The sequence below is a fragment of the Eublepharis macularius genome, chromosome 4 (genome assembly GCF_028583425.1).
Source record: "Eublepharis macularius isolate TG4126 chromosome 4, MPM_Emac_v1.0, whole genome shotgun sequence".
Lineage (NCBI taxonomy): Eukaryota > Metazoa > Chordata > Lepidosauria > Squamata > Eublepharidae > Eublepharis > Eublepharis macularius.
The window spans coordinates 57,745,769-57,770,328 of record NC_072793.1 but is presented as its reverse complement, the minus strand read 5'-3'; the positions used below and the strand labels follow the sequence as shown (position 1 = coordinate 57,770,328).

General features: G+C 49.2%; 1 protein-coding gene across 1 annotated transcript in view; it reads right to left on the bottom strand.

The window, feature by feature from the left end:
* Positions 1–24,560, bottom strand: part of DOCK2 (dedicator of cytokinesis 2) — a 470,704-nt gene that overhangs the window by 26,115 nt on the left and 420,029 nt on the right. The window contains exon 43 of the mRNA XM_054976977.1: positions 3,110–3,194. Within this exon, the coding sequence (XP_054832952.1) occupies positions 3,110–3,194 (85 nt within the window). The remainder of the gene's footprint in view (positions 1–3,109; positions 3,195–24,560) is intronic.

Genomic DNA, 24,560 nt, shown 5'->3' with positions numbered 1-24,560 from the left:
AGCCGGACAGCCTCTGTCTGCAACAGGGAGACGACAGCCTTCTGCTCAGGTGGAAGGTCTCGAGTGTAGGATGCCAACTTCTCCCAGAGGTACAATTGGTACCCTGCCATGATGGTCTGGTAGTTGGCAATCCTCAGACCCAGCGAAGCGACGATGTACTGGCGCCTGCCCATGGCATCCAGCTTCTTGCCCTCTTTATCGGCAGGCACCGAGGAGTGACCCGACCGTCGGGGGTTGAATTCCTCCGTGACCAAGGAGGAAGGTGGAGGGTGTTTCACCAGTGCCGGCCAGGTACCCTGCTTGATCTTGTAGAGCTGCTCAATCCTCTTGGATGTTGGAGGCTGATCACAGGGCACCTGCCATACCTTCTCCACGATTTCCTCAATACCCTCGAGCATTGGAAACCCAACGTACGCCGGATTATCCCCGTAAATACGTTTGAGGAGCTTGTCCTTGGTCTTCGGGGCTGCTGAAGAGATGTCCATCTCGAGAGCCTTGGCCATCCTTGCCATCTGGTCGGCGTAGATGCGGAGGTCCTCGAATGGGGAGTCCGCAGATGGCACTAGCTCCTCAGCTGGCGATGGTTCGGACCAGGACTCCGACTGGTAGCCGCCAAAGCTCTCCACATCCTCCTCATCGGAACCGAGCTGGGATTCCGGAACCTGGAGCGGAGGGGGAGCCCACGCCGACCTCGATGTCGAAGGCCTCGGTTCCGACACGGAGAAGCCCGCAGGTGCCCCCTCCCATTGGCAACGGTATGGCGAGGGGAGGTAGGAAGCCTGTCGATGCCGGGACGCAGTGGACCGGACTGATCGGACACTGTCCCCGGAACCATGCCGCTCACGACCGACCGGAGGTGGAGACGGACGGACAGGCGACGGACGGCTCCGACGAGGAGACGGGCTCGGTTCCAGCCTCGGCGACCGAAGGGGAAGCGATGGTCGGCTCCGACGGCGCGGGCTCGGCTCCGGCCCCGACGAGAATTCCGCGGGCACCGTCTCGAAGGCCATCGGATCCGGCACTGGCACGGAGATGTCTTCTGGCTCCGGGGAGCCCAGATGAGGGGAAGGCGTGTGAGGAAGCACGATGACCTCCTCCTGAGGAGCGGGACGCGGCGACCGGTGATGCTTGGTCTTCTTCTTCTTCTTCGCTGGTTCCGAAGAAGACCTTGGAACCGACGCGCTCCTCGCCTTCGAAGGGGACCTCGGCTTCGACCTCTTCGCCTTGATCGGGATCGAACCGGTCGTCGGTTCCGACCGGGGACTCGGTACCAGGACCCTCGGTTCCGAAGCTGGTCTCGGATCCGACCTGGTAGAAGACGCGCTACGGGGCGGCCGCACCGGTCCCTGCGCTGGACACAAAAGCACAGAGCAACGAAGCTCACGTTCTCTCCAAGCGGCGGCAAGAAGAGAACTGAGGGAAGGGGCCGTTGGTCGCTGGAGGATCACGTGACCGTTTGGGCGGGAAAACGGTCGCTGAGGCGCGCGACAAACGGCCCCTTCGGAGCCATGGAAGCTCTAGAAAATTCTCCGGCGGCTGGCCTGCGCCTGCGCAGTCCCCATGTGTGGAGGCACAGAAGAACGAAGATGAACATTTGTTATATTGTCGAAGGCTTTCACGGCCGGAGAACGATGGTTGTTGTGGATTTTCCAGGCTGTATAGCCGTGGTCTTGGCATTGTAGTTCCTGATGTTTCGCCAGCAGCTGTAACTGGCATCTTCAGAGGTGTAGCACCAAAACACAGAGATCTCTCAGTGTCACAGTGTGGAGATGTTGGCAGGTAATTTATATCTACTCAGGAAGGTGGGTTTGGGCTGAGTCATCCTGGATGTCTCTGTCTTTTGGTGCTGCAGATCTCTGTCTTTTGGTGCTACACCAGGATGACTCAGCCCAAACCCACCTTCCTGAGTAGATATAAATTACCTGCCAACATCTTTTCCACACTGTGACACTGAGCGATCTTTGTCTTTTGGTGCTACACCTCTGAAGATGCCAGTCACAGCTGCTGGCGAAACGTCAGGAACTACAATGTCAAGACCACGGCTATACAACCCAGAAAATCCACAACAACAAAATCCACAAAACATTTGTTATTCCATCTGGTTGGAGATATATAAATGCAACTCTAAGATTTCATCCAATAATATATAAAAGATATTATTTTAAAATATAAGATGCTACAGTATTGTAAACACATAGAAATCATCCATTTCAACAATGAAAAGCTGACAGGAACAAAATCTTTTTAAATGTTATCTCATTCTCTTTCTGATCACAAAGCTGCTTCTGATATTTTATTTTTCACAGTTTAAATCCTACAAATTACTTCAGTCTTGTTTTTTAAACACTCAGCTTACCTAAGAAGTGTGTCAGCAGAACAGTAGAGGCTACAGGGATAGGACAGTAAAGGATGGCTTACATTTTCAGGCATGTGACCTATTTCATCATCTCCACAATAACCTATTCAGGAGGAATGAACTGCTGCCTTCCTGCTTAGACCTGATTTCAGGATACTAGAATGGTGTAGTGGTTAGAAAGTCAGCCTAGGACTGAGGAGACCCAGCTTTAAATTCCCACTCAGTCATGAAGTTCAGTGAGTTACCTTGGGCAACCCACCCTTCCTCAGCCTAACCCATCACATGGGGTTGTTATGAGGATTAACACAGCAAGGAGAACTATATGTGCTGCCCAGAACTCCTTTGAGGAAGGGATGAATAAAAATGTGAGACATGATTGACAGATATCAGTGTGAGAATATCTTAAAGGAATAGTGACTGGCTGGCCACTGACTTGCCACAGCCTCCACCTCTGACTCTTGCGGCAGCACACTACATGACCTGGAGAACCTCCTACTTCTCAAATGCAGTTGTGGGTAAATCTAGCTCCAAGTACTCCTGGGCTCTATGGTACCAATCCTTTTAAAAAGACCTGATCCCTTTAGTCATAATCATTCTACCAAGGCATCTTCCACTTCTTCTGAGGAGATATAGTAAATACATTCATCCCAATCTGACATCTGTTAATACCTGGTTTAGTCCACATGAGTCCTCATATATATCACCTCTGAATGATAACTGATTTATAATATCATTACTGAAAAGAATACTTACAGCAAACTCATTTTCTGGATCAACAGATCCTTTTCTCACTGGTCTTGAATAGTGAAATCTTTGCACATAGTTAGATTTATAAAAGCTAAAAATTAAAAAAAACACATTTCACTCATACGTTAGTTCCAAAATGAAATGAAAACTGCCTTGGTCCATCTAATCAAGCATCCTGTGTACAACAATGGTCAACTAGATACTTCTTGACAGGCCAAAGGCCACAGCCTCATCACAGCAATTGGCATGGAAGTTTCATTTAACTTCTGTAGCCTTCAGTAGACCTTTCTTCCATGAAATGGCTATGCCTCTTTTAAGCAATAAAGCCGGCAGCCATCCCTACATCTTGTGGCAGTGAATTATATAAGATAACTATGTACTGTGCATCTCATTTTTTTTCTAAACTGCAAAGCACCACTCTCTTCTTTGTAAGAGAGGCAGTCCTTGATAATTTTAATTGTCCCTTTCTGCCCCTCCAGCAGAGCTATTCCTTGGGTGGATGATAATGAATCAGGGTAACTCTGCTGTTGTGGAAAGCCACCACCTATCAGGCTAGTGCAGAGTGGGCTCTGCAGCCAAGGTGATCCTTAGGGCTCTGGGTCTGAAAATGCTTTCAGTCCCAAAACCACGGCCAAACATCACATCAAACAAGTTCCTGAGGCAATGGAAGTCTCATAAGAGTTCAAAGTCTTTTGAGGCTGGAAAGAGGTAAGAGGAGCCTTCTGTAATCCCAGTCCCTACAAAAAGACCTCTTCATTTTTTTGTTCTGCACTCTAGTAGGATGCTCCTGCTGCTGCTAACCCTGCAATAAATACAAACTGACAGTAGTAAACTGATAAAAAATGCCCAATTGCTTCAAGCACATGGTCATATAGTAAGATTTTTTATGTCAACATTTTAAAATAAAAAAACAGGGAAAAGTAAACTGGTGACACTCATTAAAAAGTATTATATGAAGATCAATAACAGGCAACAGAAATTGCAACAGTGAAAAGAGCATGGAAGCCCATCCAACCACCTTGAATGACAATTTACTGAAATCTCACTCTGCAGATGTGGTTTCTTATGGTTGTCAATATATCAAGCAGCCCTCCTATATTTTATTTATTTTTTATGGACCCACATAAAGCACCATGTTTTACAGCTAGCTGTAAATGACCCAGTGAAGCAGATGATATTTTCCTTGCTGATCCATGTGATATTTCAACCACTTTGCAGACATAATAAGATCAAGTCCTGTGACAATTCTACTTACAGTGCAGCAATGTTACCGCTCAGAAGCAGGAAGCCATAAAACAACTGTGGTTTGCAAAGCGGAGCTTTGCAAAAATGTCTAACTGAATGTGATGCCATACTGTCAGCACCATCATTATTTAAATAACACTGTATGACCTGGGTAACAACAAAAATAACACTAACCAGCTTTAACAGCCAAGAAAGAATAATCATAGCTAACACAAAATGCTCCTTAGTGGCTTCAAAAGAATTTGTTTATAGAAATTAATCTCTGATTTCAAGAATCTTGCAAATGGCAAAACCAGGGCAGCAATGGTGCAGTGGTAAATGTTGAAATGCAGGAGGTCTTTGTGACACCCCACAACCATACTCGCAGTGAGCCTATAAGGCAAAAGATAAACTTTAGATGTCTTGCCTTCCACAGATTTTCTTGGAATGAGTAGTGAATCCAAGAGGATTAAGGTATATCCCAAATGAAGCTCAACCAGATGTCTCTGGGAAGCTCATCATTTCTCGCTTCAGAAATTAAGCACTGATGTGAAACTCAAATGTCATTCAGATTTGGTGGCTTCATGAAACTCAAGCAGAACATGTATTCCTTCACCATAGTGGCTAACAGATGAATCAAAAAGTCATCCATGTTAATTTTTCAAAACCTCACCATGCAGCAAAGGGCTGCAAAGTATTCTGATTTATGCAGTGGTCAATTCCTTGCCTGCAGGAAACCCACAAACAGAGCAAAAAAGTATCAGCCCTTCTTTGTGATCTTCTCAACACTAGCAACTGGTATTCAGAGGTAAACTGCCTCTGAACATATAGCCAACATGGTTGATAGACTTGCCTTTGAATTTGCCCTTTAAAAAAGACATTTAAGATATAAATGCTATTAATAAGCGCCAGCCCCAGATTCACCTGGGCCCCTCATTTGCAAGCCATGGGGTGTAGGGTGTGGTACAGGGCAGCTGCCATCTTGTCTTGGACCAGGCGACACCCAGCAGCCTTTGTGGGGCTGCGCAGAAACCAACAGATTCAAATCACACTGTCAGCTAGTATGCAACTGGGCTCTCAGGGGCAGAACCTGTCAGTGGACTTGGACAGCACAGTCTCCAGTCAGGTCTGCTGATCGAGCTTAAATTCCACAGGTGCTCAGGCTCCTCATGCAGTCTTTTCAAGTGGCATCACACCCATCCCTCCCTCAGCCTAGTTTCTGGGCATCAGTGTTTTGGGTGGGGTTTTTTTCTGTCTGCTGGTACATAGGGTTTGGTGGCTGGTTTCCTGGTTGCTTGTTCCAATTTTGTCACAACTTTAGCACTGGCAGATTTGTCACTGGGTGTGGGTCCTTTTGGGGGGAAACATGGCATGCATATACTGTTCCCCTATAGCTTGGGGGGTCCCCTTAAGGCATTTGGGGTGATGCTTGGCAGGGACAAGCCCACCTCAGTGGCTGTCAGAAAATGCTCTCTCCCAAGTGCAGTTGAAGTTGTGAGATCTTTTCAAATCCAGAAAAAACAAAGATTATGGTTGCATCCAGCTGTGTCAGTTTAACTGAAACATTTATCTCCTTTGGGGGAAAAAAGTTAAAACAAAAACATGTTGGAAAAGACTTTTCCTATATAGCTGGTTTTTTTAAAAAAAAATTATTGGACAGTTTTGGCTCCTTGATCACCAGTAGAGATGGGCACGAACCTGAATACTAACCAAAAAAACCCACGAACCAGCCCGGTTCATGGGTCATGAACCAGTGGTTCATGGAAGCTCGTTTCCACGAACTTCCACGGAAATGGTCTACTGGTTCTGTTTGGTTCGTTTTAAAGGGACGCAGAAGGTCCCTTTAAACTATCAGCTTGCAGGCGGCAGGGGGGATCCCCCTCTGCTGCCTGCTAGCTGATAGTTTTAAGGGAACTGCCACTTGCAAGCCACAGGAAAGGGCCCTTTAAACTATCAAATGCCCCTTTCCCTGCCACTACTAAGCAGCCAATGAAATCAATGGGCTTAGACTGGAGTAACTCTCCATAGAATTGTACTGTGAAACCCCACGAACCACGAACTGGTTTGTGAACTTGCCCCAGTTCGTGGGATTCGTGGTTCCCGGTTCGTGAAAACACCATAAACCACGAACCCCATGGTTCATTTTTTTTGTGGTTCGTGCCCATGTCTAATCACCAGTACTGTTTATTGTCTCAATACTGTTTAATAATGTACTATTTTGTTTAGGTTTTCTTGCCTTTGCTGTTGGACTATTTTGCACTCATTTGCTTTAAGTCAACAAAGTCATCTTTATTAACTGAGGAAAGACAGTCCTATCAGGGCAAATTAGAATACAGAACACCACTGAGGACAGTTTCAGAACGATTACTACAACTAAGAAATTAAATTAAACAGGAATTATAAATATTTCCTACTGAGGAAGCGGTGAGAGCAAAAATTTAACAGTATCTAGCTGTGTTCTACAGCTGAGACATGTAATTGCAAAATCCCCCATAGGGCAAGATATTGCCAATGTATATGTAACTTCAGAATCCATATATTAACTGGCTGTAATATGAGGCCAAACACTGGTGTCCTTGAGGCAAGGCTGCCAATTTCCTTGGAATGTTTATCGCTCAGCAATCTGAGCACAAATCTAAAGTCCCCATCCCTATCATCTCCTTCCACCCCGTGTGGGAACTTCTACTCCAAGGTGAAATCTCATGCCATTGATAAGTGTGCTAGGACCAAATACAACAGCCTTTTATATCTGATAATTGCCCAGTCATTATTGGTTTCATTCATGTCATAGATTAATTCATACACACCTCTATTCAATTTGGGATTCTATCAAAGGAAATGGCTCCCACACAAAAAGTTTGAGCTACCACTGAAAATTTCCCCTCCGATACAACCATTTTCTTTATTATTATCATTATTGACCGGTTGCCCTTTCTGTAACAAAAGCAACTTACTAGGGCCAGTCCAAGGGTTTTTGGTGCCCCAAACTAACTGTGACCTTGATAGCCACTATTCAAAAGGGATCAGTGTCATCCCAACCATGTAGGCAGTGTATAGACTTAACATGCCACCCCAAGAGCATGCACTCAAGGAGCAAACACAAGGTAAGTGCTGGGGCCCCTCCCCTCCCACTGGGAGGTTAAGGAGACCTAGCAACCCTATATCCCCAGCACAAGGGCCAGCCCTGTTCCTAGTGCTGCACTACACAGCAGATATAAGCTACTGTGTCTCGCTCATAAGCAGCCAGGGAAGAGTCAAAGAAGGAGCTGCCTGATATCTCTCAAGATTGCCATCCAATTGCATGGCTGGGAGAATGACTAGGAGTAGAGCTGGAGCTGCCTGGGATACTAAGCACTGCCATGGCAAGTCTTAGCTAGTTGGTGGGCAAAGCCAGACACAGTGATTGCACCTCCCTCTTCCTCCCTTCCTTGTCCTATGCTTCTGTCAGTCCCATTTAGGCATATAGCTACAGGCAGCAGTAGCTTTTCAGCAGCACAGGAGGAAGGGTGACTGAGGGTCTGGAGGAGGGGAGGAGCAGTTCAACACAGGGCTTTGGGGCTCCCTTCAAACTAGTGCCTACTCTGGCGCCATGCAAAATTGCCTAATTTCACCTAACTTCATCTCTACAGTAAATCATCCTTGGTTGTTTTTGTTTTACACTGTGCCAAATTTTACAGCAGTGCAGATGCCCTTTTCAGATCTTAGTTTTCTTGGAAAGTGTAAGATTATTGTGTAAGCCTTCAAACACTTCACAGAACCTTTGAAAGCACAGTCTCTTGGATGGCCTTCTATAGATCAATAAAAACTTGGGTTCCTGTGGTCATTTAAAACTGGAGGTATGCAAAAAATACTCAAATAAATGGAATGAGGATGTTCTTCTGCTGAGTCTCATCAACAGATATCTGTAGATACTTTGGGTTCCTGTGTAAATTGGAGAGGAAGGTGGGTGAGAAGGAATGGTCCATTTATATCTTACTAGATTCTTTAATTGCCTTTGTGGATTAAGAACATGACTGTGAAATCCTGAGCAATACAATGAAGCCCCTAACTTCTTATAGGCTTGGCAACCTTGTGCATGCATATTCAATTTCACACTTATGCTGCAGCAAGGAAGATGTGGTGGCTGCTTTTGCTGACTGTTCTCAGTAATAGCTATTATAAGAAGATTCAGATAATTGAAATTTATTCGCTGAACTCTGCTAGCTGTTAAAAACAATACTGAATTGGCAAAGATTCTTGCTATGAAGCCCTTCCTTATGACCCATGATGAGTTGGAAAAGGCAGTGGAAGAGTGAAATGGGAAAGACATCTTTAACTAAGAATGGAATGTGCAGAAGGAGTGAGTCTATGGAGACCAAAGAAGGACTTTGTAGAAGTAGCAGGCTTTCAAGAGGGAAAAGCCAGATGGACAATGGCTGCTTCAGGTACAGGAGCTTGAAAAGAAGAAGGCACAAAAGCTGGAGTGGGAGGAAGAGATGCTGACAGCAGAGCTCTCTGAGCTGAGGAGAGAGAGCATAGAAGAGGAATAAGAGAACAGAAAGATGAAGAGGCTTCTATGCAAGGCTAGAAGGTGACTCTGCTGGAGACAGAGAGCTATGATCACTGTAGCAAGGATCATAGCTATAGAAAAGAAAAATAATTGAAGAGGAAGCATTCTGAATAGACTGCAAAACAGAAAGATTACATGAAAAAGGCCAATAAGCACTATATGCAGATAACAGCTTTCAAGAACTGAAAGCATTATACTATAGAACTGTCATTGTCCAATATTCATTTTTTGTGACTTTCTGTGGACAAACTAAAAAATCTGGTGTGTGCCCCCCCCCCAGTTCAAGACATCCCAGAAAAGCCAAATAACTGTCCAAAACTGTGACCATTGAATGGCACAGCTGCAACAAACAGGTTTATATTTGGGACTGATTGTTCTGGGTACCTGTGACAAACACCACATTGCTCATCCTGATTGTTCAGAGTATTTTTGGAACTTTTAAAAAAGTTTCCTTTAAATTTATTCTAATATGTCAATTAATGGAAGCAGTTGTGTAAACAGAAGACAGACAGTTCCCTATGTAATCAAATAGCTGAAAAACTAGTCGATTGGGTAACGCCATTGAATTCTAGAGAGCAAGAGAAACAGTAACAATTAGGAGTAAGAAAAATGAACAGGCTTTCCTCCTCTACCTTCATAGATATTGTTCAATTAATAAACTTCAGGTATTGGATCAGGACCTCCTGACACAACCGCATTGACCTCACGCACAATGGAAATTAAGCTAAGTGCATGTAACTAACAAATAATCTATTTAACTTTGCTTCATATTCTTCCCTTTCCTCTTGCTGGGCAAAAGTTTTAAACTCTAAGGTCCTCAGAGTAGGGATATTCTTGTTACTCTGAAAAGAACGATGTTCATTGTCTATTTATAAATAAACAACATTAGTGATAAGGAGGAACTTGGTCCTGTTGCTTCTGTAATTTGCGTGTGTACAGCAAATGCAGTACCAAGCAATAGATCACCACAAACAGAGCTTGAGCAGTATCTGTAGGGGTGAAAGAGGAACCTTTGAAGTTCTAAGGAAGAAGTAGCAGCAAGATTTGGTAACAGCTTTGATGCAAGAAGAAAAAGAAACAAGGGAGTCAAACCTTATCTGGGATACCAGGTAGAGAGGAAACAAAGATGGAAATCAGTGACAGAAGAGTGTCAGAAGGTGCAGGTGGAGAGAGTGGGAATTTTATCTTTCTTAAAGAACCCCAAAACTAACCAGCCATCCCTTGAGAGCATATTGACTGAAACTACCATTATTGTTCATTCTCCTCCAATGTTAGCCCCATGATGTGCTTGCTTTCTCCTCTTTACCATGTAAGTGACTGAAGGAAACAAAGCTCAAAAGGTTCTGCCTACTGGATGGCATCTATTGCATTTGAATTATTCTTCTCTTCTGTTCAATTCATTTGGCAGCATTAACTAAATTGGTGTTTCAGCAGCAGGGCTTTTCCCTAATGATGGGAAAAAATAAACTTAGCAGAGCCAGCATGACAGATGGAAAGACAGATATAAAGAGTTATACAATTTTGTGCTTTCAAGGTGTCCCTTATTAGGAAAGTTATTTGCATGTCTCATCATACAAGAATCTTGAAATTAGGTATAGGATGCAACTGGGAAATACGCCTTATGCTTACAATTTTAAAAGTGACTTACATGAGGGAGATTTTTTCTGTTGTGTTCCATTTCACCTCTACTTTGACTATGCAACATTGTAACACTTAAGATGGGTAAATGCTAATTAAAGGACACAGCTGGTGAACTAGAAATAGTATTTATTGAGCATCCAATTTCTAAAACAGTAAATGGGGAAAATAATGCACAGTTTTAAAGATGGATTTAATTCTATGGTGACAGAACTATGATCTGAACACATTAAATGTTTAAAAAGTGATTTAAAAATTCTATATATTTAAACCCAGAGGGAGATATGAACTAGCTCCAACCTAAGGGTTTTGAAACTGAATAGTTTGCCACCACACAGACTCTAGTTGAGGGAAAAGACCGAGGATTCTAAAGCACCCCAAAGTAAGTAATCTTGTAGGCTACCTTAGGTAGGTAAGACCTATGGCAGTTCCCAAGGGTCCACCCATCTTAGAACAACAACAGGCAGCTATAAAATTAATTTATTTCCAAAAGCAAAGAAACAGGAGTGGTAGATTCAAGCCTGGAAGCTGAAAACAGGCATAAAATATTAGGCGGTTGAACAATACATGATGTGGTTTAGTTTCTATAGTGTCTACTTAGAGATCAGAACATTCCATTCTATGTGTTACTCCTATGCAGAGTCTATGCAGTCTAAACTAATCACCATTTGATATAAAAACATATCTTTAACATTGTTTTTAAGTAATTCAAGTATTCTGAACTGAGTACAAACTTTCAATTTCTACAGAAGGTGTTAGCCCTAATTAAAGACGAACAGTGCGGTGGTTACATAGGAGAAAGAATCATCTAAGTAGACACACAAAGAACTGTACTTCACATCATGTGTGTGTGTGTGTGTGTGTGTGTGTGTGTGTGTGTGTGAGGTGCTGTCAAATCACAGCCAACTTATGATGACTGTTGCCAAGTAGGCCCCCTCCCCTGCTTTAAAGCCTGCCATGAACTGTGTCAAAGTTTCCTGCATTACTGCTTCACTGCTACACCAAGACTGCTTTGCACGTGTGTGTTAATACACGTGTCAGTTTCCTGCCTGCGTGTCAATTGCCTTGCTGCTGTTATAGACTGTGCAGTTTACTGACTCCATGTTTGGATAACTGCACAAAGGACTCTATTTCTGGGCAGCCCTGCCCTGACCTGTATCTGGACCTCCTAGTGTGCGTTTGGACTGTGTTACAAGTGTGCCCCATGCCTGTATAGCCATCTGCCACGGACCGTGCCTGTTCCCTGCTTTGGACTGTGTTTTACGTGCTGTTCCCCCTGCCTCCATGGAAGCCTGCCTCATATGGGCCCAAGCCGCTGCTAGCAGCCAGGCGCCTGCCGGGGAAACCTCCAGCGAGCCTGGCTAGGCGCTCCCTGGTCAGTTCCCGCCTGGAGCCTCCCGCGGGCCGGTCCCCGAGCTTGCCCTCGCTACCGGGCAACCTGCAAACCAGCCCCAGCTATGCCCAGCCGGCATCCATGTTCTCAGGCAGCCAGAAGACCCTGAGAGGAAGACTGCTTTGGGAAGCCATTTCGGCGAAGCGGGCACACCACGTCCGCAGCGAGAGTACCTCGCCCCGCTCTGCATATCTTAGGAGCCGCCCCGGAGAAGAACTAAGTGCTGACCATCCCAAGCACTTAGAGAATGCATCTCAAAGAAACCTCCGCATTCCAGAAGCTGATGACATCAGGACAAGCCCTGTCCGCTGGAACATCCTTTCAGCCCACTTGGATTTCCCCCTCCCTCTTTTGTCCCCTCTTCCTGAGGTGTCACTTATCACAATCTGATTACTAAAGTGGCCCATCTAAGCCATTCAGTAGCCCATTAGAACCTTTGTTTTAGACTGTGAGAACCACCAAGTACAGCACCAGCCCCAGGGTACGTTTTGGGGTATTTAAGCTGGTCTCCCAGACCACTCGGTGCTTAGGCCATTCCCATCCAGAACCCCTCGCTGTCTGTGGCTCAGGCCATTCCCTATCCAGACCTCCTTGCTGTCCGTCTGTGGTCCCAGTGCTGGCATTGGGCCACCCTCGCTGCTGTATCTCTGCTTCGCTCCAGGATAATTGAGTATTCCCCCTATCATCGTTGGGAACCAGCTAATGCGAACGTCTCTGTATTTCCTACTCTGTATTTCTTAGATCTTGTATGTTCTCTTGTATGCTTGTGCAAGTTTAGGCTTACGCCACACTAAATACACGTGTTTGGAACTTATTTGTAGTCTGCCTCTTTGTCACTAGAGTGTCTGGGATCGGGACCTCCGTATACATAGGTTATGATCCGCGCTTAATTTTAAGTTACAGACTGCTATAGCTAATTCCCCATTATAATAAAGAGCAGTTCTGGTAACAGTTTACTGGTGGAGAATGCGGGCATAACCCAGTTCGTGTGAATACACGTGAGTCGACACGCGTGTCTTCAGCGAACTGACTTAGAGGAAAATTTTCCAGACCTCAGTGTAAGGAGCGCAATTTAGCTCAGGGAAATTAAAAGTGTGAGTGTGTGTGGCTCTAGCGAGCATTTCTATCTTGTGGGTTGGCTTTTTCCCCATTTCCTCCTTCAGCCAGCTTTGGACTACTTGCCTTTTGTGGTGCACCGCGAGGCCCTCCAGCCGTTATAACCGGTGTACTGTGGGTGAGGACCTCTGAACTGGTGAAGTTCCTGGCCACCTTCCGGGCCACCTAAACGCGTCTATGTGGGTGGGATCCCAGAAGTAGGCTCTATAGATTTATATATATCCTGAAGCAGCACATATAAAATTCTTTTCCCCCTCCCCCGTCTCTCCTAAGCCCGTCCAAACCCCGCTCCTGCCAGCACTTAGGCTTCAATCCCCGCTCCGGAGGAAACGTGAAGGGATCGTTAGTCCGTTCATTTAGCTTTGGGAATCTGAAGCCAGGTTCCTGAAGCCCCGCGGCAGCCAGCCGCACCGTGCTTAAGAGTTTTAAGTTACACTCTTGGGCGCCTTTCCGCTTGCGAGTTTTAAGTCAGACTCGTGGGCGCACCTCGCTTGGGAGTCAGTGGGACTCTTGGGCACACTTTTGCTTGGGAGTTGTTAGAACTCTTGAGCGCACCTCGCTTGGGAGTACCGTAGTTTTACTCCTGGGCACTTTTGCTTGGGGACTTGCAGAGGCAGTCCTTGAGCGCATTTAGTCTTTTGGTCTAGGCTTGGAGACAGTTTAACCGTTTGTCTCCGAGCGTGAGGCCTGGGGACACTTTGAGTTTAGTTCTTGAGCAGAGAGCTTGAGAGCATTGTAGCTTCCGAGCAGAGGCTTGGGAGCATTTCTGGTTGCCTAAGCAGAGGCTTGGGAGACCCCTGAGCTTTGGCTTCTGAGCAGAGGCTTGGGAGCACTGAGCGTTTTGGTTCTTGGGCTTAGACAGCTTGAGAGCACCTTCTGAGCCAGTAAGCTTTCCTGGTCCCGTGGCTTGTAGGCAAGCTTGAAACGGGAATAGGAATTTTCCTTCTCCCCCGGTGGAGAAGAACTGAGTGTAGAACCCTTAAAAATACCCTTGTAAACCTAAAAGTAGGACCTTTAAAACCACCCCTGGTAAAAACCCTGTGTAGTACCCAGTTTAAAAATCCTTGAGGACCGAAGGGAAGGATAAACCTCCCGAAGGAACATAGAGAGGAAAAGTTGGAAAAACCCCTAAGTAGTTTTAAATAAAAAGTAAAATGTACCGGGCAAACCCCACCGTGCCCCACCTGGAGAAGTGGCTAGTTAAGAAGGGAGATTGCCCTTGGGAAGCCGGTTCCTTCAAGGGGCCTGACCCACTCCAGATAGTTAGAAGCGCCTTCCAGGATTTTTGTGAGAAGGAGAAACCTAGGTCCAGTAAGAAAGATAGATACGGAGCTTGGGCACTTTTCACTGCCCTACAGGACAGCGTGTCCCTCATTAGTAAGTTGCACACAGCGCAGGAGGAGTTAGAGGAGAGGTCAGAACGAGAGCAGGACGCCTTGCGTCTAGAAATCCAGACTCTCAGGACTAAGCTAACCGAACAGGAAAAAGAGTACGAGAGAAGAGCAGTTGAGTGGCGCGCCGAACGCGTCAATTTCATACTAGAAAAGCAAGGACTAACTACCGCCCTCCAGGACGCTCAGCACAAGGCTGAAGCGGCCACCGCTCGTGCCGATATGGCTGAGCACGCACTAACTGAGGGACAAGAAGAGATTACTAAGCTCACCCATGCCGCCCGGTTCATGGCGGATCACAACCAGTCTAAAACCACAGCCGCGGACCATTCAGCTTGTAAGAGGGAGCTAGAGGCCCTGAAGCGACACTTGGGGATGCAACAGGCCGTAATTTCCGCCGTGCACCCCTCAGCCCTCTTGGCCCTCCCAGAAGATAGTAAGGATAGCTGGGCATCTCAGTCGCCCCAGCCCGAGGAAGCCCCACAGCCCCTCCATCCGATAGCTACTAAGGAAATTGTATCCATGGACGAGGACGGCAGGAAGACAGACCGGGTCGTTAAAGAAACCCGCAATTGGAGGCCCGATGAGCTCCAAGCCATAGCAGATCGCATGGGGCCCCTAAACCGAGACACGGCCATCCAATGGTTCACTCACGTAACCACCTCTCAGCCCTCCGCTAGTGGTTCCGATGTGGCCCAACTGGCCCGCCACTGTGCCAGCCCCGAAATAGTCGCAGCCCTTAATGCTTACGTTTCTAATCGAAGGCTAGCCACCCGCAGTCAGTACGGGTCCATCAAAGAACTGTGCGCATTCCTATGGCCCACCAAGAGTTTAAAGGCCCTGTATATTGCAGAGTCCCAAAAGCCCGGAGAGGACCCAGAGGCATATTTAGCTAGGAAGCAGCTTCTCGCTGAGCTAGCAGACGAAGTGGACCTAGATGCAAGCGATGTACCCGACTTTGACGAGTTAGAGTTCAGGAGGGCAGTTATAGATGGTCTCAATAGCACCAATGTGCTATTGATCGCACCAATGTGCGAGCACCACTCGCCTAGCCCTAGCAGGAGTAGAACCTGGGAGCATCTCATGGGTAGACCTGGAAGCTCGTATCAGGAGCATTGCTGGCCTGTTGCGGGAAACCGGCGCCATCCGCCATGTGAAGTCCCCGGCCTCTCGTAGGAAGGAGAGCGAGCCGATAAGTGCAGTCACTTATGCCAATCATGGCCCCCACTCTCAGTACCGACCGCAGGGACGCAGCTCGTACTCGGAGGCAAGGGGAGGAATCCTGAGGGGAAGGAGCAGCAGTTTTAACCGGGGAAGAGGGCCAAGGGACTACCGCCCGGGAGTTTCCTTTGCACCCACCCCGAGTTACGGCTCCTCCTCCCAGCAGGGACCCCACGGGCCCCGACCACAAGATGCGCCCCTAGCCCCTTCCCATTCTCGAGCATCGCACCCGTATAACCATCAGGTCTACCCGCCTCCAGATCAGTCTAACGCTTGGGGAGCATCACAGGGCGACCACGAGGGCTACCGGGACCGCGGCAGCACGCCCCAGTCCAGGGACCCCCTCCGGTGGGAACTTTGGATGCGCCTCAAAAACATTGGAGTGAACATGGAGCTATTCGATGGAAAGCCCACGTCCGTTCTGATGAAGGCGATCATGGAGTGGGAAGACCAGCAGCAGCCCCCAGTACCCCCGTCGGCGCCCCCTTTACCGCCAGACCCTTCCTTCTCGAATCCCCCGATAGCTGCGGTCCGGGAACGCCCGAGCCCCAACAACCCCTTCAGAGGAAGCGCCGCTTCCACCGACCAGGGTGCAGGATCAGAATAGGGTCGCCCCGAGTCCCAGTCTCCTTCCGTGGGCATAGTTGCCAAACTAAAGCCGGACACATGGGGGAGACCGACAGTAAAGGCAGGGATCGGGACTCCCGGGGAAAAGAAGAAGCCTGCCACCCTCCTCATAGATACCGGAGCTTCGCTTAATATACTCCGGCCCACCTTAGTTACAAAGGGAACTCAGACCTCTACCACCATGCAGCTCGCCGGTTTTGGAGGCGGCATGCAGGAATCCCCGGTCTGGCAGGACATCCCCCTCTCCGTTGGGAACCTGGCCACCCGGATTTCGGCATGCGCAAACCGGGGAGAAGATGATGGACTTTTGGGTATGCCGTTCTTCCGAGCCGAGGGACTGACCACTGACTTAGCGAACGGGCTCCTGTGGCGCATCCCGGGAGGCCCAGACTTCGTCAATGCAGTCCATCGATGTGCAGCCCTTAAGGCCCCTTTGCCTCTCGCCCCCATCACAGGAGACCCCTGGGTTCAGGACTTTCCCGAAGTTTGGGTGACAGACAAAGCCGAGTGTGGGATAGTGAAGGGCGCCTGCGTCCTGATTGAGGGAAAGGACCCCCCTCCCCAAAGACAGTACAAGTACCCAGCGGAAGATGAAGCAGGGATAGCCAAGACTATAGAAGGACTCCTTGAGTGGGACGTCATACTCCCGATGCAGTCCATCTGCAACGCCCCATTGTGGCCAGTTCTGAAAGCAGATGGAGTGACCTGGAGAATGACGGTCGACTTTCGGGCCCTGAATGCCACCACCCCTCCAGTTGCCCCGGTTGTGGCCAAGTACAACGAGATCCTGACGGCCATTGCCGCTGGGTCCCGGTTCTACTCGGTCATAGACCTGGCCAACGCTTTCCACTCCATCCGGTTGCATGAGTCTTGCTGGTACAAGTTCGCGTTCACTTTCCGCGGCCAGCAATACGCATTCAAGCGGACACCCCAGGGTTTCCACTCCAGCCCCAGTATTTGTCATGCCCATGTAGTTCAGATGTGGGAACGCCTCCAACCCTCCTCGAGGCCCCACGTACTGAGCTACGTGGATGACATTTTAGTCCACGCCCCTACGGAAGAATTAGCCCGCCAGATCACCAGGGAAGTCCTGGAACTCCTCCGCGAGACTGGGTTCAAGGCAAGCAGGGAAAAGGCCCAATTGGTTCAGACCAGCGTCAAGTACCTGGGTCTGACCCTGGGACCCGAGGGTCGCACCCCGGATGCCCAGCGAATGGAGGTCATTTCCAAGCTGCCTGCACCCACCGATGTCCCCTCCCTCAGAGCCCTTCTAGGAACTTTTAACTTTTCCCGAGACTTCATCGAGTCCTTTGCAGACAAGGCTCGCCCCCTTTATGCTCTCCTTAAGAAGAACACTCCCTGGGAGTGGGGACCAGATCAACAGACAGCCTTAGCCGAACTGAAGCGCAGCCTGGCCGCAGCCCCGGCCCTAGCCCATCCAGATGTTACCCAGCCATTCTTTATTCAGCTAGCCGTGTCAGACAAGAGCATAGGAGCCACGCTCACCCAGCAACAAGCGGGAGCCGCGAGAGTAGTAGCCTATGCCTCTCGCAATCTAACTTCAGTAGAGACCAAGTTCAGCCCATGCGAAAAGACTTGCCTTGCTCTAGTTTGGAGTCTCACCCATTGGGAATTTATCATAGGAGGCTCACGCACAATAGTTCAAACCACTCACACACCCCTCAAATATATTCTGTCTGGCAAAATACAAGATGGACAAGTCTCAAACGCCCGCATAGCACAGTGGACCCTGGCCCTGGTCAACCGCGGAATAGAGTTTAAAAAGGAAACCACTGAGCCACCAGCCCCCTATGGCCTGTTAGTAACCGGGACCGAGCACGAGTGCCCCCTGGACCCGCCAACGCAGGTTGTTTGGCCAGCCACTTGGGGAGTCCCACTAGAGGAAGCCCGACTGAACGGCTTCACATGCTGGTTCTGCGACGGCTCCTCCTTTCACGTTGGAGGCTCCCCTCGGACAGGCTACGGCGCCGTGCGAGTGAGCGACGCATGCACTCTAAAGGGTCCAGCCCACCCCCATTCCAGCCAAGCGGCTGAGGTGCAAGCGCTTCTGGCAGTGCTTGAGTTCGAGCCCCCAGAAAGCCCACTTGCCATTTACACAGACTCGGATTGGACGGCCAAAGCCGCCATGGTCTGGCTCCCGGTGTGGCAGAATCAGGGGTGGAGAGCTAGTGATGGGAAACCCGTAGCCCACCTACAGCTATGGCAGCAAGTAGCCGCGCTCCTTCAGTCCCGCACAGGCCCAACGCAGGTTACCCATGTTAAGGGACACCAAAAGACAAACTCAGAGACCGCTTATTGGAATGACCAGGCAGACCTCGCAGCCAAGGCGGCCGCCACGGAGAATGCTCCCTTACCGGAACCAGCCACCGATTGTCCCCTCCACCCTGTCACCACCCGGGCACAAGCCCGCAGCCAGGCTCAGGGAATCGCAGGAACACTAGACCTAGCACAACTGCAGATATCTGACCCAGAAGTAGCAGACCTCCTAGCCGCAGGAAGAGATCAGACAGGAAGACTATTGATCCGAAAAGAAGAAGGCATAGTTTGGGCAGTAGATGCAGCCGGTGAACGCCACTGGGTAGTGCCACTGGAAGTCAGGGCCGACCTGATTCAGTTTGTCCATGAGCAGGGACACCGAGGCAAGGATCTGACTCTGGAGAGGGTCAAAGAGGTTGGTTGGTGGCCTAGCATGCGTACCAAAGTAGCACAATGGGTGGACAACTGTCTGTCTTGTGCTATGGTCAATGCAGACCCAACTGGACCTAGAGCTCCCCTCCAGCATCAGAGAATTGATGGACCCTGGGCTCGTATACAGATTGACTTTATCGGCCCCCTTCCTCCCACTCCCCGCGGCAATCGCTACTGTCTCACTGTCATAGATCCCTTTAGTAAATGGGTCGAGGCATTCCCGTGTAAGCATAACACTGCAGCCACCACGGCCAAACTACTGTTCAATAATGTGTTTTCGAGATGGGGCACTGTACGAGTCATGGATTCCGATTTGGGCTCACATTTTATCGGAGAAGTAACCCAGGAACTTTGCAAGGCGTTAGGCATCCAACAACGCTTTCACATAGCCGGCCATCCCCAGGCTTCCGGCGCCATAGAAAGAACCAACCGGACCCTCAAGGAGGCTCTCCGCAAGATGGTTCGCTCCTCCGGGAGAGACTGGGATGAAAAACTCCCCATAATTCTAATGGCCATCAGAGGCACCACCGCAGTTCACGGGCTCACGCCCCATATGGTCATGACAGGACGGAAAATGCAGCTCCCAGAAGCCTTCTGGCTAGACACGCAGCTCCCTTCTGATATGCAGCCCGTAGTAATTAATGACGCCTGGGTTCAGGACCTCATCTCATCCATACACGCCGTCCACATGCAAGTGGCCCAGAAGTTAGGCACAGCTCAGAAGGATATGGACCGCAAACTAGGATGGGTCAGGAACCCCAGGCAGTGGGAGGAAGGACAGCTCGTTTTATATAGAAAGTTCTCACAGAAGGCACACTCACTAGCGGCAAAATGGCAAGGCCCCGTCCCAATCACGAAAAGAGTCTCTCCAGCCGTCTATCAGGTAGCTATCCAGAGGAAGACAGGAGGCACTTGGTTAAAATACTTCCATGCCTCTCAATTAAAGGAATGGAAAGGGAAGCCGCTCCAGACCGCCCCACCAGTATATGACCCTGGGGGGGCCGCCGCCAGCCCAGCCCCCCTCTGCCCAGTGATTCGCCAGATATCCCTTCACCCTGGGCCAGAGATACCCTGTGTCCCCTTAGACCAGACCTTTGTAGCTCTAGTATAAAAGAAACAGCAGAATATGTAGATGTAGATGTGAATGTCAAAAGTTTTTCCAGTTCTATTCTTTAACTTCATTAGGCGGGCCCCACAGTTGGGACCCTGAGTATAGGGGGAACACGGCAACCAAGGCCAAATAGGACCACCACCGAAAGTGATTCTTAATTGGATTTTAAGCCGCATGTTCGGAAAAAATTTTTTGCACAGGCAAAAGAGAGTTGCCTTGTGGTAAGTTTTGGAGAGGCTTTAGCCCAAAGGTGATTTCCAATACCGTAGATGCACCAATAAAGGTGATCTCTGTATTTGAAAACATTTCACCCGCCGTGCTGGTGAAGATCCCGCATCTACGTAGATTCAGGGTCTCACCTGCCAGACCCACGCTTTCGCATGATGGTCGGCTTTGGCTTTGAGGGCCGTGCCTCCCCTGGAAAAGGACCCCCAGGAAGCCCAACATCCCTCTTTTACTAATGTTCATATTCGTCATGGTGAGTTGCTATACGGCGCCACCATCTAGTACGCTTTAGTGCAAAGGTAAAAGACCCGCCAGTATTTTGTAAATATGTTACCTCTGGAATGTGTTATTGGGGTGCGTTCGCCACGCACAAGGGGCAGCGTGCCTCATTTACATAGCCAGGATCCCCCGCGCCAAGATGACCCCCGAACAACCCAGACACAGTGGCGCCGGCAGATCTCGGCCGCCTCCGCCGCTTTTCGATAAACGCTGCCGAGCACCTTCGGCTCCACTTCGGCCCTTTCCGCCAGCAGCCGCTTGCCCCACGTACTGATATCTTTTCCCTTGCCCATACCGTATAAGGGAAAAGAAGGGGGGGAGACATATTGAAGTTATAATGGAGCCCTGCCAGGCCTTCCAAGTGAGGGCAACCTGAAAGTATCCCACACCCGTGTGCTTTTGCTTTGTGTGTTTCTTTCTTTTAACATGAAATTGGGGCCTCCCGAGGGAGTCCCTCCAAAAATTGATCCTAGGAAAAAATGGTCCGCTGAAATACATACATGAGGTCCTGCAAAAAAAGCAGAGGGAAAAAGGCAAAGCAAAAGCAAACCATCATAAAACATACCTTCAACCCTAACCTCATCTACTTAAAAATTATTTTAGAAAAATAGAACGAAGGTCTCCTTTAGCAGTAACCCTTATAGTTAATGGAAACCGCTCTCTAGTTTTTTTTCCTTTCAAAACGGCAAGGCCAGGCCGAGCCGGACCGATAGCTCTCAGCCCGCAAAATAAAAGCAGCCCGCCACTGAGCAAGGGGCACCTGAAGGCCACATAGCCTAGGCACCCAGGGACCCCTGGGGCGAGTTTGCATAACCCCGCCCAACGTTCAGCCGACCCTTGCTCGACGCAAAAACGTCCCCTCTGAAATATACATGCTTTAGGAAGAAGCCTCCGCACAGGAGTTCCCCAGAGCAACAAGCTGGAAGGCTCGCTTAGTGCCCCTGGGACTTCTCGTTCGAACCCCGCTTAATAGACAGTGCTGGCAGAAAAACGCCCTCCCTTTTTCCCCGCTTCACTTTATTTTATTTTGCTGCAACAAACTCAGGGAACCTGTACTTATATCCGCAGGCCTCCCCAGGATATTTTCACCACAAAAGGAAAAGGAAGGCCAGGAGATGAGGCACCTGGTTACTCTGTGTTTGCTCGTGCTGGCAGGCACCCTAACAGAGGGACGCCCGTCCAAATTAATGCCCTACCCCCACTGGAGATGTATCAATACACTAGCCGGAAATGAAATGATGGTCTGCAAGGTTGTACAGCAGAGCAATATGACCACCCCCACGGATCGCACTAACTTCCGCAGTTGCGAAGAGCAGTGGATCCGACCCCCTGAGCTTGTTATTTTATGTGTGGGAGTCAAAACTATGTCCCAAGAATTAGTATGCTATTCACCTACTGACACAGTGTCACCACTTGCTCCGATTCCATGTATGTTTCTTCCCCGTATCAGGCCAGCCCTCACCGCAGTCCCGGTGGTAGACAAATATACCACCCCTGCCAACTTCGAAACCTCGCCATTTGTCACTGAGGCCTTCGGACCATACTGTGAAGTTATTTTAGTGTCGGCCGCAGTATGGAAGGCAGGAGACCCCTTTAGAATGACCATCCTACTAGGCACTACTGCCACTGAGTCGGCATCTGTCACTATCACGCCCCCTTCAGGCGCAGTTCTCTCCTTTGCTATAGAACGCTGGGAGAAACTAACCTGGATTGTAAAGGAGGAAGACCTAGCCAAACACGGCCCACCCGATTGGATACTGGTTCAGCAAACGCCCGAATGCCAAACCAAGCCCCTAGTAGAGAAATTTCACCGGCTTGGGCTGCTCTTTGTAAATTCGACTCACGAACCAGGCAATTATTCCCTGCTGATCCGGACCCAGGAGACCCACACCATCCAAATTGACCCTTTGATTGCTAGCAATGAACAATTGAGCCAAGGCGGCACGCATATAGTGGGCTCCCATGTTTTGAAAACTGACATTCGAGAGAGAGTTCTAGTCCGCCCGCAAATGTCTTTAAAAGAAATCCACATAGACTTAGCTGAGCTAAATGTAACCCAGAGGCTGCCGCAGTGCGCTCCCTATCTGGAGGCCGGTAGCAAGGGTTGGAATGCATGGCTACAACTGTGGATCGATCCCTCCCCCTCTCTCTCGCGTGCCAAACGAAGCATTGCCGACTGGACTGCTCCTGCAGCCGGAGGCTTAGCAATCATGGATTCGGTCAACATTGAGACTCTCGCTAATAAGTTTGCCCATGTCACGACTAGCATCTCCGACTTAGGTAAACCGGTGGTGCAGTCCCTAAATTCCATTGCAAATGGGCAACACGAGATCAGCTCCATTTTAGTTAACTGGGAGAGTCAAACTGAAAGAGATTTTTCTCTGCTGCTCAAAGGAACGCAGTCTTTTGAACACAACGTGTCAATAGCCATGGCATGTATGCAAGCCCAACAATTAAATCAGGCTGTGGCCATGGGGCTAATTCGGCAAGCCACGGACGGGCACTTGCCCCTGGAAATTAAAAGATTGATTACGCCCAAATTGTCACCCATAGAACTGGAGCTTGAATCCTGGTGGTCTCTCGTAAATTCCTCATTCTCACCGACCACCCAGGAGCTTAAATTATTTTTATTAACGGCCAGTGCGCACGAGTCATTCCACGTGTATCCAGTCGTGCCTCTGGGACTCCAAGTCAGCGACACCGAAGTCCTCTACGCCAGCCACCCCGACCATTGGGCCCGCTTCACCCCGACCGGATGGCAGCTCGTCAGCCTCCAAGGGTGCCAGCATCGAGACCAGACCGGCTTCATTTGCCAGGACCAAGCCTTTGCACCTCATCACCCCTGTGTAGCCCCGCAAGTCGACGCCCTCAACGAGTGCTCCTTTGAGGTCGTCCGGGAGAACAGCTCCGCTGTGGTCTACCTTGGGAAAGGATGTGCCTGCGTGCGAACGGCCTGTGATTTTGTGATCCTGAACTCGTTCCAGCTCAAGCCCGTGATTCCGGGAGTCAATCGCTGCTTTTGCAACCTGTCTTCGGTGGCAGCCTGCGACTTCACCTACACGGTACCGGTCTGGACCCAAGAAGAGATCCTGGTGGCACCCTCCATCTATCGTTATGTGAAGCCCATTCCCCTTGGCATCGGTCTGGAATTAATCCACGAGCTCCTGACCCACCCCCAGCTCCACCGCACCCTCCAGAGCATCCAGAGGGACGGGGACACTACTGCTTTGGTTGTGTCCCACAACGGCAAGGAAATTTTGGATCTTGCCCAACAGAATAAAGACCACCGGTGAGCACTCGTGGTGGGAAACCCTCTTTGGTTGGAGCCCCACTGCCACTGGAATTTACAATTTGGCCTTACACCCGATCGTTGTTATTTTGGCTTTCCAAGTTTTGTTGTGCACCTCACTACTTTATTTGGGCTGTTGGAGCCGCCGACAGCTCCAGCAACTCCAACTGTCTTACCGCTTGGATCACTATAACCCCGACCTTCTTCTGCCTTAATGGTTGTTCTTGGCGCCCTATTTTTATCCCTTGCTCATTTTATTGCTTATGTTATTACGAACTATGCTTGTGCATTTATGTGTAAGAACTCTGCACCGGCCCCATGGACGCTTTGCTGCCGGACACCGCTCCGAGGCCCTCTTGTGGACTAGGGGGGGGACGTATTTCCCTGCCTCCCAGCCCACGGCCCGTCTCCAAACGACCGCCAGCAGCGCCACCTCCATGAGGACTAGAACTGTGTGCCTGAAGCCCTTCTTGCCGCCAGCCGACCCTGCTCTGCGGATTGACGCAGACAGCAAGGGGGGGTGGAATTGTGTTTTGGAACACATGGACTAAGTTTGCTTGTTCCTGTATATATGCAACCCAGTCTAGCAGCTGTACTGCGGACTGAGCCGTCTGTGATCTTTGCCGCTCCATTGTTTTAAGCTTTCTATGAAATTCTTTCCATTGCCTTCCATGAATTTTACTCC